This window comes from Halichoerus grypus, chromosome 3 (genome assembly GCF_964656455.1).
Source record: "Halichoerus grypus chromosome 3, mHalGry1.hap1.1, whole genome shotgun sequence".
NCBI lineage: Eukaryota > Metazoa > Chordata > Mammalia > Carnivora > Phocidae > Halichoerus > Halichoerus grypus.
In genome coordinates, this window is record NC_135714.1 from 31,274,118 (window position 1) to 31,291,235 (window position 17,118).

At 44.1% G+C, this 17,118-nt stretch overlaps 1 protein-coding gene across 10 annotated transcripts in view; it reads left to right on the forward strand.

Annotated features, from left to right (window-relative positions):
* TBC1D1 (TBC1 domain family member 1) overlaps positions 1-17,118 on the forward strand; it is a 226,314-nt gene that overhangs the window by 174,217 nt on the left and 34,979 nt on the right. For 9 of the 10 annotated variants that reach the window (XM_078068498.1, XM_078068495.1, XM_036076054.2 and 6 more), the window contains 2 exons: positions 6,422-6,607; positions 12,972-13,133. In XM_078068498.1, the coding sequence (XP_077924624.1) occupies positions 6,422-6,607; positions 12,972-13,133 (348 nt within the window). Of the gene's footprint in view, positions 1-3,484; positions 3,519-6,421; positions 6,608-12,971; positions 13,134-17,118 lie in introns of those variants that run through there. The other variant, XM_078068499.1, reaches the window with a different exon arrangement.

The window sequence follows — 17,118 nt, forward strand, 5'->3', positions numbered from 1 at the left end:
GTGGGCTGACCAGAGCCCCCAGGAGCGCCGCCTGACCGCCTTGCCTTCAGTCCTGGTCCGTCTGCCTGGCTGTCTGCCCTGGACTGCCCACCACCACGCCACCTTCACTCCTTCGCTGCTGCTCCTCGGAGCTGTCCTCACAACCTCTGAACAGGGAGATGCGGGGCTTTTGACTTCTGAGACTCCAAGTCGTCTTCATGGAGCCTTGGAGACTCCCCTCCAAATAGCTAATTTGGAAGGATATAGAGATAGAGTCCTGCGAGACCCTTGCTTCTGTTTCTCGTTTCTGCATACCTTGGCTGCCGCTTTTTAATAAAACGTGTGTGCCTAGCTCCCCAGCACGTGTCCTCTCCTCCCCTTGCACCCCATCTCAGGCAGAGCTAGGCTCGTGCTCCTATCTTCATAGCCCCCGCCCTGCCCAGCGCCTTCTCATGTGGTTTTATAATAGCCCTCCGTTTGATCCACTGAGCTCTGATTCCCCGACAGCCGCGGTCTCTTTCCAGCGCTAAAGAACACATAAATGGAATACCTTTTCCTTAAAAACTGTAAAAACCTCAGCTCTTCCGTGATTCCCATTTCCTCACCCATTAATACATAAATTAATCATTCAGCGCTTTCTGTAATCTGGGCTCAACCATTCTTGTTTTCACATACACACCTACATCTGCTCATTGGCTGAAACGGGTCACTGGATGAGGAACTGTCACCTGGACACCTTGTTTTCGTAGCCACATTTACGAGAAATTTCCACCTTTGTGACTTTGCCATGTCCTCCAAGAGCTACCACCACTTCCAAAAACCTGGTCCTGATGATGGTGATAAGAACGACAGCTGTCGGTTTACTGAATGCTTGCTATGTGCCCGGCTTGTGTTTCCGCACGTTTACTACTTAACCACACACACCAGTCCACCGAGCATAGACACTGTTAGGCAGATGAGGGAGTGGGTGTAAAGCGTCAGACCACACGTTTGCGTTTGAGTGGCTAGGTTAGTAGTGGAGCTGGGATTTGACCCTGAACGTGTGACCCCAGGGCTCATGCTCTTGACCTGACAGACAGGAGAGATTCATTTTCTCTGCTAAATTTCTAGAACACTTTCTTTGTACTTCCTAGCAGCCATGTACTTCTCCCAATAACCCTGTTGAAACTTGAGGGATTGTGTCCTAGTCATATTTGGATTTCTAGCAGGCATGTGGCAAAAACTTAAAAATATTTCTTTTTTTGGTGCGCCTGGGTGGCTCAGTCGTTAAGCGTCTGCCTTCGGCTCAGGTCATGATCCCAGGGTGCTGGGATCGAGCCCCGCATCGGGCTCCCTGCTCGGCGGGAAGCCTGCTTCTCTCTCTCCCACTTACCCTGCTTGTGTTCTCTCTCTGGCTGTCTCTCCCTGTCAAATAAATAAATAAAATCTTAAAAAAAAAAAAATTTCTTTTTACCAAATGTTATTTAAAAAAAAAAAAATTCTGTTTCCCTGTGGCTGGACCATTCTATAATGCAACTGTAGAAAATAACAAGGTTCTTTTGTTATTGTTGTTGTTATTATTTTCCAAAGAAGACACGGTAGGCTGTAGAGCAGTCTCGGGTAAATGAATCCTTTTGTTCGGTGACTGTTGCGTGTGTATCTGCCGTTTCCCTGGCACAACATTCTGTCGCAGGAGAGGTAAAGTTGTTCATGCTCTGTAAACAGTTTGACAGCATTCATAGAGGACTGCCTCTTCCTTTCTTAAGTCTACACGGTTATTTTACTCTGGTTTTTAAGAAATTGTCTTCAGTTGTTGGTAACAACAGATGCTGCAGACGTTAATCCCTGTTGTTAACTTTTCTCCAGAGGCTTATTGTTCAGTTTTAATTCTCGTTTCCAAAGTCTATTCATGTTGCTAAAGCAGAGGTTTCAGAATAGCAGGAATCTTAAACATTGCTCTTTTGGCATGGGAGATCAAGATTTTTGAGATGGAGAGTTATAAAAACGCTCTGCTGTGGGATAACAGAAACCCCAGAATGTTGAAGAAGGGCCTATCTCTTCATGTTCCTCCCGGAGCGCCCCTCTCTTACAAGGCACTTAATGTGTGACTCAGTGTCAGGTCCCTACAAGGAGGAGAACAGCAGTTCAAACCTGATAGCAGTGTCTCGTGAAAGTACCAGCTAGCCGCCCCGTATTCCGTACTTTTCAGTCAGCACGGGACAGCTGGGAGGCCGTGTGCACGCGTGTCCCTTTCCTCTGCCCCGTCACAGCGTCGGCCGTGTTCCTACCGATGGTGCGGAGTCATGCTCTTCCCCGCACACCTGTGTGCGGGGCGGGAGAGAAGAATGTAGCAGCACAGTCTCAGGAGGACATTTGGCAGCTCAAGTATTGACGCACCAGCCTAGATCCTATTTATGACCCTGTTGAGAATGTCCCAGCAAGGATTGTCTCGCAGGACCCCTGACTTGTGGCCGGCTTTGAAGTTCTCAGAACCCATTGAAACCGATTGTTTCTGAAAGGCTCTGTTGTCATTAAGCATGCTTCATCTTGTCATTACAGGGCATGTCCGGATAGTAAAGTCTCATCCTAGGCTAGCGTGTTATTGCGGCCCTTTGGTTTCGGGGTCCTGCAGACGTAGGAGTATGTCTGTCTGTCAGTGCCTGTTGGCTCCACAGTTGGGGCAGTCACAGGGGAATATAATTTCTCACATTTTGCACCGAGGGACTGGAACCCCAAAGGTGTACGTGTCTACAGAGGTTTACAAAGAGGGACCGCCAAGCTGGCCTGGGGGTGGAGGGACCCCTAGCCCAGTTCCTCCTGGCCCTCCCCATCAGTGTCTGTGTGGCAGCCTCTCAGCAAGAGTGTCGGTCCGGGAAGGAAGCCAGATCCCCAGTGTTGTTCTAAAGAATGTTAGAAACAAAAAAAAAAGAATGTTAGAAACATCAAAGGAGCCTCTCTTAGACCACCTAGCATGTCACATCCCAGGTATATAAGGGACGCGATAAATACTTATGTAAATGGCTTAGGAATGATCCAAGTTAAAATAATGCACACATTTATTATTAGAGTAAGCTTCTCAGCTGCCAGTTGACCAACATCTTCATATTATCCTCTCCCTGGCCCTGCCACTCCACTCAGCCCCATGCTGTTGAGTACACGTCTCATAAGACTGTACCCCAGGCACTCTGTACCCCAGGCATGTGTCCATGAAAGAGGGCCACCCTCGGCCCAAACTTGCGTCTTTTTGCATTGATAAGAAAACAGCCCACTTGGATTCATTTAGCCAGGCCAGATTTAGAACAAACCGACAGTTAACTATCGGTCTTTTGTAAGTCACTAAAGTACTTTATGACTAGGCTGCCCCATGGCAAGGCCGTCTCCCCGCCGACCCTTGTGAATCCTTCAGCATGAGATGAAGCAGAACTTGAATCACCACCGCAGTGTCCAGCAGAGTTTCAACAGCCAAGATGGTAAAAGAGGGAAGAGCTCAGATAGAAGACTCCAGGCTGCAGAATAAGATTGAATGAGAATACTAACTAAAATGCCTTCTGAAAAAAAGGGTAAACTTCAGCTGTGTCATATTCTGTACCAACTAATGCTAAGTACACAAGTTTGGGGGGACTGGTTTGTCTTCTAAGTGTTTTGCAGAACATTTTGCAATCTTTGATTTAAATCGGAACAGATTTGCATTACTTTTCTTCAGTTGGTTCTAAAAATTACGTTTATTGTCACAAATTTAGGAAATACAAAAAAGAGCAGGAAGCACATGCAGACCTAGCACCCACCTGTCTCTCTTCTTCAGCAGGATCTGCCCAGCACCTGCCAGGTGGCAGACACTGTGCCGGGTGCTAGGTGAACCCTCACTGACAAGGTGGCCTGTCTGGCCTTCTTAGAGCTTGCAATTGAGTGGATAAATTTCTAAGTGTTTCCTTCCAGTGTTTTTTTCTGTGCCGTTAAGGACTATGTAATAGCAACCAATAAGAAGCTAGTACTCACTGTGTTCTTACTGTGTGTTCGACCCCGTTTCAGGTAGTTTTTAACTCAATCCCTGTAACACTTCTTTAAAAAAAAAAAAGATTTTATTTATTTTAGAGAGAGAGAGAGGGAGAGCGCATGCAAGCAGGGGAAGGGAGAGGGACAAGCAGACTCCACGCAGAGCACAGATCTCTCGACCCTGAGATCATGACCTGAGCTGAAATTAAGAGTTGATGCTTAACCTCCTGAGCCACCCAGGTGCCCCAGTCCCTGTAACAGTTCTGTGAGGGAGGTGCTGTTATTCCTGCTTGACAGCTTGGGAAACTGAGGCATTAAGGGGTTAAGCAATTTGCTGAAGGTCACAAAATAAAAAAATGCATAGTCTTAATTAAAACCCAGACAGCCTGGCTCCAGAGCCTGACCTTTTAGTCACTGAATGGTCCTGCTCCTCATAATAATTTTAAGGTTGAGATCCTACCATACAACAATTGTGATTCCTGCTTTTATACTGACCATTACACATGAGCATCCTCCTATAACGTGCATAAAAACTACCCCCAAAAGAAGAATTTTAATTTATTCATTCGTTTAATAGGATCATAATGAAATAGACATAGATAGAAATGTGATGATAAGCATTTAAATGCTTACAGACATCACAAAGCATTCTTAATGCTTATCATAATTTTTTTTAATCCAGTAACTTTAAAAGGAGTTAAGATGGGCAAGTCACTTTAGAAAATGAAACTTGTAGCTTGTGTTTGTAGCTTGTGTTTGATTTCATAGATTTCATAGCAGGAAATCAAACCCACCTTTAGATAATGAGCAGTCAATGCTGAAACTGTTTTGGAAATTAATTGTAGCATGGAATTTTGTTGGAACTGTACACTGGAAGAGATTGTATGTTGTGTTCTGGGTGGTTGTGAAATTCGGGTTGTCTGTCAAGGGCTTTTCACAGAATGTTAGGACTGTGATTTTACTTAGGTTCAGTTTAGAGAGAAATACCCAAGAATGCATTGCCTCAGATGGGGCCCACTCATATAAGAACTTTTTTTTTAATTATGTTCAATTAGCCAACATAGAAGTACATCATTAGTTTTTGATGTAATGTTCAGCGATTCATTAGTTGTGTATAACACCCAGTGCTCATCACCACATGTGCCCTCCTTAATACCCATCACCTGGTTACCCCATCCCACCATCCCCCTCCCTTCTGTAACCCTCAGTATGTTTCCTGGAGTCAAGAGTCTCTCATGGTTTGTCCCCCTCTCTGAATTCTTCCCATTCAGTTTTCCCTCCCTTCCCCTGTGGTCCTCCACTCTATTCCTTATGTTCCACATAGGAGTGAAACCATGTGATAATTGTCTTTCTCTGCTTGACTTATTTCACGTAGCATAATCCCCTCCAGTTCCATCCATGTCGATGCAGACAGTAGTTATTCATCCTTTCTGATGGCTGAGTAATATTCCATATGAGAACTTTTGCTGTTTGTAGCTAGTTTCAGAGTAAGCTGGTGGGATGTTCTTTCTGCTTGTCTGTAAGGTATTTGTGAGTTACAACAGCACTGTGTCCCAGCCACATGGGGTCTGCAGTTGAGAAAGGTACAAATTCATGAAATGTAAAGAGATTTCAACTAATAAATGGAAATTTGAAACTTGATGACATAGGAAACATTTGAATTACAGGGATATTGAGCAGGAAGCATGAACTTCCAAGTCAGGCAGACATTGGTTGGGATCCCACCACACCTGCTTATTCACTGTCCGACCCTGGGCAACTTCCTTTGCTTCTCTGAGCCTTAGTTTTCTCTTCAGGCTAATCCCTGTCTTCTGGAGTTGTCATCAGGATTAAATGAGTCTGTCTATATAAAACACCTGGCATGGTGCCCAGCACTTGGTAGAGGACCCATTAATGGTCACTGTTATTATTGGCTATTAAATACGTATTAATCTTCTTCCAGAATATCTAGCCTTATAACATGGTGGTTAAGCCAGTCTGCTTGGGTCCCCGATCCTGGTTCTACACTTCCTAGCTCTGTGACATTTGGCAGGTGTCAAATGTGCTTCAGTTTGCTTTTCTTTAAAACTGGATAGTTATAGTAGCTACATCTTAGGGTGGTTGAGTGTTAACTAAACTAGTATCCATAAAGCCCTCAGAACAATCGCTACAGAGTGAGCACTCTGTGAATGTTTGCTATTACCAATAATACAGTCATTAACTCAGAAGAAAACAGGAGTATTACACCTTTAAAAGTAGGTATCTTTGAACATTTCCTCAGCTCCTCCAACTTTTGCTTGCTATTTGATGTATAATTTGATGGTTGTGGCTCAGACCTAACTTATTTCAATGCATATTAAAGCTTGAATTTTAAATCGGTGACACCATTTCATAAAATCTGAATGAACAGAAATTTTCTGATTTGACACTACGTTTAAATCTGTATTAAAAAAAAAAATGACCATTCTGAAATGTCCTTTTCCATCCCCAGATTACTCAGAACTGGGAGAGCTTCCACCACGATCTCCTTTAGAACCAGTTTGTGAAGATGGACCCTTCGGCCCCGTCCCAGAGGAAAAGAAAAGGACATCTCGCGAGCTTCGAGAGTTATGGCAAAAGGCTATTTTACAACAGATACTGCTCCTCAGAATGGAGAAGGAAAATCAGAAGCTGCAAGGTTGGTTTGCCATTTTTTTAGAATGACAGGCCTGATAATTTATCTTGGCTCTGAAGTGAATCACATCAGACATAAGTATGCTGTCTTTAAAAAGAAAAACAAGATCCTCTAGCATACGTACATACATGTATATATGAAATATGTTTATTTTTTCAAAGTCGAGTTAATGCTTTTTACTTTCTGGAGAGTTCATGATAATCTCACCAACTATATTAAATTATTCCTGTATGGTCATTTTTAGCATAACATGTAGAACTTCCAAGAGACAACCTTCAAATGTAAGCTTCAACCCTCTGAAGAGTGTTTTTGTTTTGTTTTCTCTCCCTCTCCCTACTTTGCCCTCAGCCACAGTCTGTGCTTGGCTGGTAGGTATAAACTAATCCTACACAAATCACTTAAGTTCATAACCTCACTCTGTGTGCATTTTTGGTGGGTTGCAGGTGATCTGAAGAGGACTAAGCTTTAGCGTTAGCGCAGTTCTACCTGAACTGATACCAAGGTTTTATATAGACAGGCTCATTTAATGCTGACAGCTCCGGAAGGCATGTATTAGCCTGAAGAGGAAACTGAGGCTCAGACCAGTCAAGTTCTTGCCAGGGGTTATATCAAAATAAGACATGAACTTTGCAAGTTTAGGTTTTGTTCATTTCCTGTTTCTGTACTGTTGCTTGAACCAAAAAATACTATTTTCCTAGTAGCTCAGAAGCTAAGTGGGCGGTCTGACGGAAAGAACATGGGCCTAGGAGTATAGAGCACTGGCTGGATGGGAAGTCATGGGCATTCTGACCAGGAAGTCAGACGTATCTTCCAGAGGGAGGCAGCTGAGTCGTGCTGCCATGGCCCAGGGCAGTTGTAGAAGTAGAGTACCTTTCATTGAACTTACTTCTTGACTGCAGATCTTCATCTTTTATCTCAAGATCTGTATAGAGGTGAAGGTTATTAAGACACCGAATCTGATGAATAAGGCTCATAGTCCAAAAAAGTGTGTCATCTTTGATCAAAAACAAGAAGTCAGATACAAAGTAGTAAGACCTTTTGTTATGAAAGTAGCTTGGTGGCTGGAATGGGCCACTGACGGATACTGTGGGCTCCACCCCTCCCCCCCCCCGCCCTGTCCCCGGTATTGAGGCAGACCGGTCATCCCCGGATGGTGCTGTGGGAGGGGTGCCACGCAAGGGGATTTGACAGCACTGAATGCTAAGTTTTCTTCCAGCTCTGTTTTCCTGCTGTTTTCTTGTGTGTTCTTGAAGGCCATTCTGAAAGCAGATGTCTAAATAAATCTTTAAAAAACAAGTAAAAGCAGATGTTGGAAAGAGATTTGACCGTGATGACATCACCAAGTGCTAAATGAGCATGAGCTAAATGACGGCTCTGGAGCACAGCACTCATACTCGTGTCTGTTGGTTGGGATTTTTGTTGAAAAGCGGAGAGGCAGTTATGTTCGTCGTGTAGGTCGTAAGTCCTAATACTTCTCCTGGCCAATCATCCTGGAAATGACAGCCATGGAAAATCAGGGCGTAGCTGTAACATGGGAATGGTGCCGGCTGGCTTCTTGGGACGTTAGGAGGCATCGTGACGGCATCGACGCGGCAAGATCAGTGTGCCACGGAAGCGGAGCTTTGGTAAAGCTGTGTAAATGATGACCAGACAGAGAAGAATGAGCGCGGAAGAGTTCCGTCAGGCTCCTGGAGCACCTTGCCAGGTGTTGCATTGCGTTCACTAGCCCTTGCCAGCACCGTTCTGCTGCTTCCTCATTTCATCCGGCAGTGGGCAGTCCTGGCTGGTCTTCCGTTCTTGCTGTTTGACTTAATCTCTCTTCTTAGCTCTCTAAAGTTCAACATGCATTTACCTTTGTGGTGAAAGCATAATAAGCTTCTTTAATATAATTTAGAAAGCATGGTTTCAGTGCATTACAGTACGTATATTGCTGAGAAGCTTAATCATCAATAAGAACCTGACCATGAATTGCCTAAAAAACATTTGGTAAGCTTTGTTGGTATGGGATGGGCACAGAACTTTCTCATTAAATACAGAAACAAGGGACACTTGGGTGGCTCAGTCAGCTGAGCATCTGACTCTTGGTTTTGGCTCAGGTTGTTGATCTCAGGGTTGTGGGATTGAGCCCCACTTCTGGCTCCACACTTGGCGTGGAGTCTGCTTGGAACTCTCTCTTCTTCTCCCTCTGCCTCCCCCCCCCCCCCCATGCTCACTCTCTCTCTCTCTCTCTCTCTCTCTCTCTCACATAAATAAATCTTTAAATAAATACAGAAGCAAGATTTGACAAGAACCAACCGGGAGTGTACTGTGTACTAGAGAGACAGTCATTCTATTGCATTGGTTTTTTTTTAGTTTTTTTTATTTTCTTAAAGATTTTTTTTTTTTTAAGGTTGTATTTTATTTATTTGAGAGAGAGAGCATGAGCGTGGGTGGGGGGAAGGGCAGAGGGAACGGGAGAAGCAAACTCCTCACTGAGCAGGGAGCCTGACACGGGCTCGATCCCAGGACCCTGAGATCATGACCTGAGCCAAAGGCAGATGCTTAACTGACCCAGGCGCCCCAACTTATTTAATTTTAGGGAGAGAGCACACAAGCAGGAGGGGCAGGGAGAGGGAGAATCTCAAGCAAACTCTGTATTGAGCGTGGAGGGGCTCAGTCTCATGACCCTGAGATCACAAACTGAGCCGAAACCAAGAGTTGAACCTTTAACTGACTGTGCCACCCAGGTGCCACTTTTAGTTGCTTTTTAAAGGAAAGTTAAATTATATATGGGAGTGGTTGAAATTGATCAGGTGTTAAAGCTGAATTGCTTGCTGTTTGGGAAAGAAATTAGAAGGACATGTATGAGGAGGTTCTTCTATGCTTAAGTCTATTTCCTGGCTTTTGAATATGTGGATTAAGTATCTGTTACTATTCCAGAACCACTGCGTCTGAGAAAGAACCAAACCACATCATCTAAATCCACTTCACTCCATTGTAGGCAGTTGGAAGCTGAATTCTGATTTCCCCAGAGTTAAACAGCTAACTTCTCGTGGTGCTGGGTCTAAAATGCATTTCCTGTCTCCCCAGCCAACAGTCTCCACTGTGCCCCTCTGCAGGACCATTTTCCCCCTATTATAAATGAAGATGCAGGCAGCCTAATGCAGGACAGGGTGTGGTTCAATACAGCCATGGTTTGGGGTTAGCACAGTATTGCTTGTTGAACTGACTCATATCATTCAGAATTTCATACTTCATATTAAAGTTCATATTAAAGACACTATATCTGGGGGCACCTGGGTGGCTCAGTCAGTTAAGCGTCTGCCTTCGGCTCAGGTCATGATCCCGGGGTCCTGGGATCGAGCCCCGCGTCAGGCTGTCTGCTCACGGGGAGTCTGCTTCTCCCTCTCCCCCTGCCTGCCTCTCTGTTGTGCTCTCTTTCTCTGTCAAATAAGTACATAAAATCTTAAAAAAATAAAATAAAATAAAGACACTATATCTGCATAGTGGTATAACAACACATTTGAATTTTGAATTTTAATGGAATCGTAACTGAAGGTATTTTTTTAAAGGTTTTTTTTCCTATGTTGGCTATAAAAAAATAAAGATTGAGTGTAATTTTTCTAAAATCTGTACAGGTTTGGAGGTCATTTAATCATTGATGCTTCCAGCCTTTTAGCCTTTCCTTACTAAGTTTTTAAGAAATGGTGGCAGTTGGAAGAACATTTTATCTGTGAAGGCAGTTGCTAATAGTGCGGGATTGGGGATGGGCAGCTCCAGCCTACCCTGTGTAATGGGCATAAATCGGACCTGAAGATTATTAGTTCAAAGTCCAAGTTCACTCATACATCCATGGTAAATGGTAATACGTATTTTAGAGGACTCTTTTGCAGAGTTACCTTTGATCTCATGTAGTCCTGGTTGCCCTAGCCCCAGAAAGCACAATCATGGGTTTGTAGACTCTTATTTAATAATTTAAACAGTTTGGTCTTATATCTAACAGCCTTGGCTGGGAGCCTTGACATTTGTCACAAGCATGCACCAACTGCCTTGCCTGATAAGACATTTTGGAGGCTACGGATTTTAGGCAGCAGTGTTGGGATACTCACACAGCAGGATGGTGCTTGGGCCAAGGGTGAAATACACGGACTAAGCCTTTTCAACTGAATCTTCTGGCTGGATGGTATCGCTCTGTTGACCTCAGAGCAGGTTCCTCATGTTGCTTGCTGGGCTCTTCAGTCAGTCCCAAAGGCTCACAGCAGAGCTCACTGCCAGAGAAACGTCCATTGGCACCGAGAGCCCAGTGCTACCTGCAGTCTCTGTCCCCAGCAAAGCTAGTCCTGAACCCGATTTGTCACAGGGTTGTTTAGTGGGACCTTAGAAAACGTATTATCCCAAGTAAGAAGGAAGAGAATAAAGTGGTAGATGAAGGATCACAGGTGAGGCAGCCCCAGGCCCAGAGTCGCTTGACTACCCACCAGCTGGTGAATAACTCTGGGCAAGCCCTGTACCTTCTGTGAACTCAGTGTCTGCGTCCATGCAATGAGAGCTGGACGAGGGAGCTAGGGAGCTCTGCAGCCATTTCAGCACCACCTTTTGGTGCATTTGTACCTGAAGGTGGTAATTGGGTCAGTTAAGTACATAATCCTTGCATCCAGTGAATCAGGTCTTACCGTCAGGGGAGCATTAACCAGATTAACGGAGTTAGCCTTTGCTCAATTTCTAATATGGAAAAAGAAAATATTTTATTTCATGTTATCAGCACTTAATTAGTAAAGCAGTGTTTTATGCTTTTCCTTATTTGCCTTTATATTTTGGATAATTTGTGAGCACTTGCTGATTAGTAGACATTTTGTAGATGTTTAGTATATTTCATCTCCTTTAATCCTCATCAGAGCAACTCAGTAAGGTAGCTGTAATTCCCATCTTAAAAATAATAGGCACTGAAGTGTACACAGAAGTGTAGTGGTTAAGCCGGGGGTCTTCAGATCCTGCCTCCAGCACCTACTTCTGTAGGCCTGGGCTGACTATGAGCAGCCTCCTCTCCTCCTGAATAATGTGGGGGTGGGGAGAGTGCACGTATTTTCAGGGGGTTGGGGGAGGACAGGCTCATGAGATGTTTGCGTTGACTTATCAGTGTCTCTAGGACAAAAAATGAGTTTATGCCAGGAAACGTAACAGCTTAGATGGAATGGACAAACTTCATGAAAGGTGCAGCTTACCAAAACTGAAATGAGAAGAAAAAGATCTGAATGGCCCCGTATCTGTTAAAGAGATAAGCTCCACTGGATTCTGTCAAACGTTTAAGATCCCCAATAGATATATGCCTCATCCCAGAAAAACTGTATAATTAAGAACAGCAAGCTCTGCCGGGCAGTGGAGAAGGGCAAGGGCCCCAGGCCCCTCCACCTCCTGCTCAGGACCGTGGAGGAACCACTCAGCCTCTGTGCCTCGGTTTTCTCACCCAGAACCCTGCCTCAGAGAGTCATTAGGATGAAATGTTGCTAAATATAAAGTACTTAGGACATAGTCTTTGCTTATTATATCATAAAATACAGTAGTTGATCAGTTCTGCAGAGGCCTAGGTATTGGCTTATACTTAGCTATGCATCCTACCTGCTGTCCTAATACACTCGTAGTCAGGATCTGAGATGTGAAGTGGAATGGATTTGGGGGCTGACAGCATTACCACTGTCGAAATAGGATATAGTGGTTTTAGATGGGAGTGAAATTGTCTGATCGAATCCTGAGAATTGTCAAGTTAAACTTTTCCTTTATTGATTCCTCTCCCCTCCCCCGCCCCATTTTGGTAATTTAGGTACATTTTTAATGCAGTTTAAGCTGAATAAGGTTGGTGGGAAATAATAACTACCTTCATGTATTTGGGGCAACGTCCTATGAGAGGGGCAGATTTCTTCTGTTGAGCTGCAGGAAGCAGAAACATGACTAAGTAGAAACTACCTAAGGAGGTTTGGCTCTAACCAAGGAGAAACTGTCCTTGGAGGGTCTCTTCTGGTTCAGATGAATAAATTTTGTTGGTCTCTAAGCATGCCAGGCACCAGGAATTTTAACACACAGCTCCTGTCCTTGAGATATCTGTGGTTTAATAGGGTAGCTATGGAGATTGCTAGAACTGGACAGGTATGGGATGTACTGTAATAGCAGAGCCAACAGGACTCCTTGGGGGTGATGAAGGGGCAAGAGAAATCAAGGATACCTCCTAGGTGCATTTAGTTTTTTCCAAGGTAAGGAAAATGGGGTGGCGCAGGAACAGTGATTTTAGTTTGGACCTGGTAAGCTGGCTGTAACAGCTCAGCATCTCAGCAGTGCTGTGTGAGTAGGCAGCCATAGCATTCTCTCTAACCTGGTCTTAAATGATGTCTTCTAGCCTCTGAAAATGATTTGCTGAACAAGCGCCTAAAGCTCGATTATGAAGAAATCACTCCTTGTCTCAAAGAAGTAACCACAGTTTGGGAAAAGATGCTTAGCACCCCAGGAAGATCAAAAATTAAGTTTGACATGGAGAAAATGCATTCGGCTGTTGGGCAAGGTAAGCTTTATGGGAAATCCATCCAGCCATCCTTACCTCACATTGATGATTAGGGGGGAGAAGTATGGAATAAAAAAAGTATGTTAAAGTCCAATTTTGGTGGCCATTTCTCTCCTAGTTACCATGTCTTTCCCCAATCTGCTTCCAGATATCTTAATTGATGTAAATTTTACCACCATTAGTATTCCTCTTAATTAATTAAAATGCCCAGAAGCACAGAAAACAGGAAGAAGATAGGAAAACAGGGCTTGGTTGCCTACAACCTAGGTAATGAGGACATACTCTGAGTTAAATGGTAAAGTGAAAACTAATTGCACGGCTTCTCTGAGCACTCTCAGGAGACAATAGAATTTTGTGCAGACTTCAGACAGGTAGTCCCAGGTTTAGATCCCAGCCCTCCTGATTTGCCTTGTGATTCTAGGCAAATGGCTTAACCTCCCTGAGCCCCACTTTCTCCATGTGTAAGATGTGGGTGATGACAGTGATTGCTTTGAGCAGTAAATTAGCTGATCCCTGGAAGCACACTGCACGTGCCTGCTATCCTGGGAGGCCCGGGTGGGTGGGCAGTATTTGCTGTTTGTCAATGCGGTCTGCGGATTGTATGCCAGTCCACACGCGACTGGCCTAAGTATAGAACTTGAGACTAAGCACTTAAAAACTTTTCCAGCAATTTGATGAGGGTAATCCTTAAAAGAAAAAGAAAATGTGGACTTATGTTGTATCAGTCTTTTTTTCCTGTTTCATGTTCCTTTATAAATTCACTTGTAGTGTATTTTATAAAAAGTACCAGCAGTGGATTAGAACACTTTAAAAGAAAACAAAAATTGGTTCTTTATCACAGCTAGTTTGAGTAGTTCCATTTTACATCTTAACTTTGATGATTATTAGTGTTCAAGTAAAACAACTATTTCGTTTAAGTAAATGTATATTAGCATCTGCTGGCAAGATCGGAGACTTTCGGAGTCTAATCTAGTGATTACTGAGTTCTGGTCAATGCAGTCATGAATAACCAAGAGTTTAGACCAAGCTTTACAAATATGTATGAAGCTTACAGTTTTCTTCTGACTTTATTAGCAGCTCAATGGAAGAAGTTACACAAGTGTAATTCATCTCTAAGACAGTGGGTGAGGCAAAGCAGTTTTCTGAAGCCTACTACAGGCATTATTTAAACTTTATCTGAATTTCACAGCACCAGTTTTAGTAATAGGTTTTTCCTAATTATGACTTTCCCCTTTCTATGGATAAGGAAACATGGCTCAATTGTAATGGGCCTAGGGCCACAGAGCTGCTCACACACCCGTCTGCTAGAGTTCTCGCCATCGCATGGTACTACCTGTGGTTGAACCTGCCTCGGCAGTGCTCTTCTCAGAGACCAGACATGGGGCAGGTGGTGAAGAGTCAGGCTCCAAATTGGCCAGCGGCTCCCGGTGTGACCTTTAGCGGGTGTCCTTGCCTTTTTGGGCGCAGGCCTCCTGGCTGCTAGAATGAGAGGCATAGACCATACTGAGGGTCTCACAACTCTCTTCCAGTTCTCACATTCTTTGTGCCCGTAGTGGTTGCTGGAGGCTTACCACTGCCCCAGATGGCCCCAGATTGCTGTCTGGAAAAAGGAGAAAGCAGAGAGAGGAATGAGTCTGTTCTTTCCCTTTTCACTATTGACTACATGATGGTCTTTAGGTGGCTTTGCTTCTACAAAAGGTAAATCACATGGGTCTGTGACAACTCTTCCAAGTGCTTGAGCTTCTTAGAAGCCTGGCACCTGGATATATTGGTTTTCATTATGCATTTTATGAGGGGGAACTGATGGAAACACTCTGGCATCTGGAGGCTGTATAGTGAAGTTTAGGCTAGGTGATTGTATGGTTTGTATGCTGAGCTGAGCCAAACCTGGAATCCCCTCTGTACCCACTGGCATGGCCATACCACCTTCCGTGACAGGAACTCTGTTTCTAACTGCACAAAGGGCTTTGTCAGTTACTTGGCTGGTTTCAACATGTACGATGTAACGACTCCAAACAAATGCCCACAGTCCATCTTGTAGCTCAGAATAAGAAATGAGATTAAATCAGAACCACCCCTTTGGCCTTTTAGGTAGAGGCCAGGTTACCGTGGAGCCTTTAAAAGAGAAGACAGTCCTGTGTGGGTGATGAGGCCCTTCCTCCTAATGATCTGAGGACCCCCTAAGTGATGGAAAAAAGGGATTTATAAGCTTTCCAAGTTAAAACTGGATCAGAGCAGCAGGATTAGGGTGTCAACTTGGAAGAAAGAAGAATAATTCTGTGGAGTTTTAAGTAACTGAAAGCTTAGTTTGGGTTTAAATGATTTCACTAAAGATAGCAAGGTAGAACTTTATGAACCAGCACATACTTGTTAGGAATGAGATTGTGAAAAGGCCACCCGAGCAGCTGGCAATATGGGCCAGATGCAAACACTCCTTACCTTTGATCCAGCAATGCCACGTCTAGAAACCTGTTCTAGAAATTAATCAGTCAAAAATGCACTGCAGTAGGAAGAATGCTTATTGTGGCATTGTAGAGTCAGAAACCAAAACAGAACCCAAAAACCCCAACCGTGTGACCATCCTGTGCCATAGTCCTTGAAAGTGATGCGGTAGATTTATAATTACTGATGCAGAAGATATCTGAGATAAGTAGCGCACCATCTCACAGTTGTACTTCTCTGTGTGCACATATGTAGGAAGCCATGTATGACACATTTGCAGATATCTGAGTAATAGGCAGGATGACCCTACATCCGGTTTACCCAGCATAGCCCTAGTTTGCAGCTTGTCCCAGTGAAATAATTAATACCTTCCTCCCTTTGCTTTCAAGAGCTTCCTGCTTTGGGTGGTGAATTATATGTTCACTCTAGTTATGAGTGGTTTTTCACTTTCTTTATATCTTTTGCATTTTTAGAAGGGCTTTTTAAAAAAAAGTGATGAGCACAAATTACTTTTAAAGTCAGTAAAAATAAAAAAAAGGCATTTACGTTTAGGGGGAGAGTGGCCTCCTGTCCACGCTGAACCCTGCCTGCCGGCCTGGGGTAGGAGTGGGTTACGAGTGAAGGCAAACTGAGCCTGGGGAAGTGGGTGCCGGTCCTTCTCAGCAGAGGCACTGCCTACAGCTTGCCTGACTCTTTGTTTTTAAATCACAAAACCTAAGCTCTCCTATACCAGAATATGTGGTACTGTCCAGTGACACAAGGAGTATTCTTTTCCTCCAAAAAATAAAGGTCTGATAAGATAATGGGAATGATTTAGTAATAAGAGGAAATTGGTCATCTCATACTTTGGGAAAATTTCCCAGGCTGAAAAAAATACTTTGTGAAAAGCCCCACTATAAATCACTTAACATGTTGACTGTTTTTCAAGCCACATTTACTTCTGATATAGTTTGAAATGTTGAGGGCTTGCGCGTGCGTGTGCATGTATACTCACACCATAAGGTATTCTCTGAGCAGGGACAGCAGAGAGAGGAGTGGAATAATATACAAAGGCAGACGTCAGGGTGTATTAGTTTCCTGTTGCTACCATAACAAATGATTACAAAGTTGGTGGCTAAAACAACAGAACTTTTTTCTCTCGAATTCCTGGAGGCCAGAAGTCTGGAGTGGAGGTGTCGGCCGGGCTGCATTTGGCCACTGTGGAGGCTGCTGGCATTTCTAGACTTGGGGCTGCGGCACTGCGGTCTCTGCCTCCTGGTCACACTGCCTGCCCCTCTTGCCTGCTCCCCTGCGTCTCTTATCAAGACCCATGTCCTTGGCTAGGGGACCCGCCTGCATAGTCCGGATGATGATCGCAGTTCAGGACCTTCATTGTAGTCCATAAAAACTCTTTTTCCAAATCACGTTCACTGGTTCCGGGGGTTAGGATGAGGACATATGTTTTTTGGGGACTACACAAGGTCATGAGATGAATGCTGTGAGACCGGCATTTAGAGAAGGTGTGGGTGTGGTCACAGTTAAGTGTGGCCCTGGGTATCTCCCA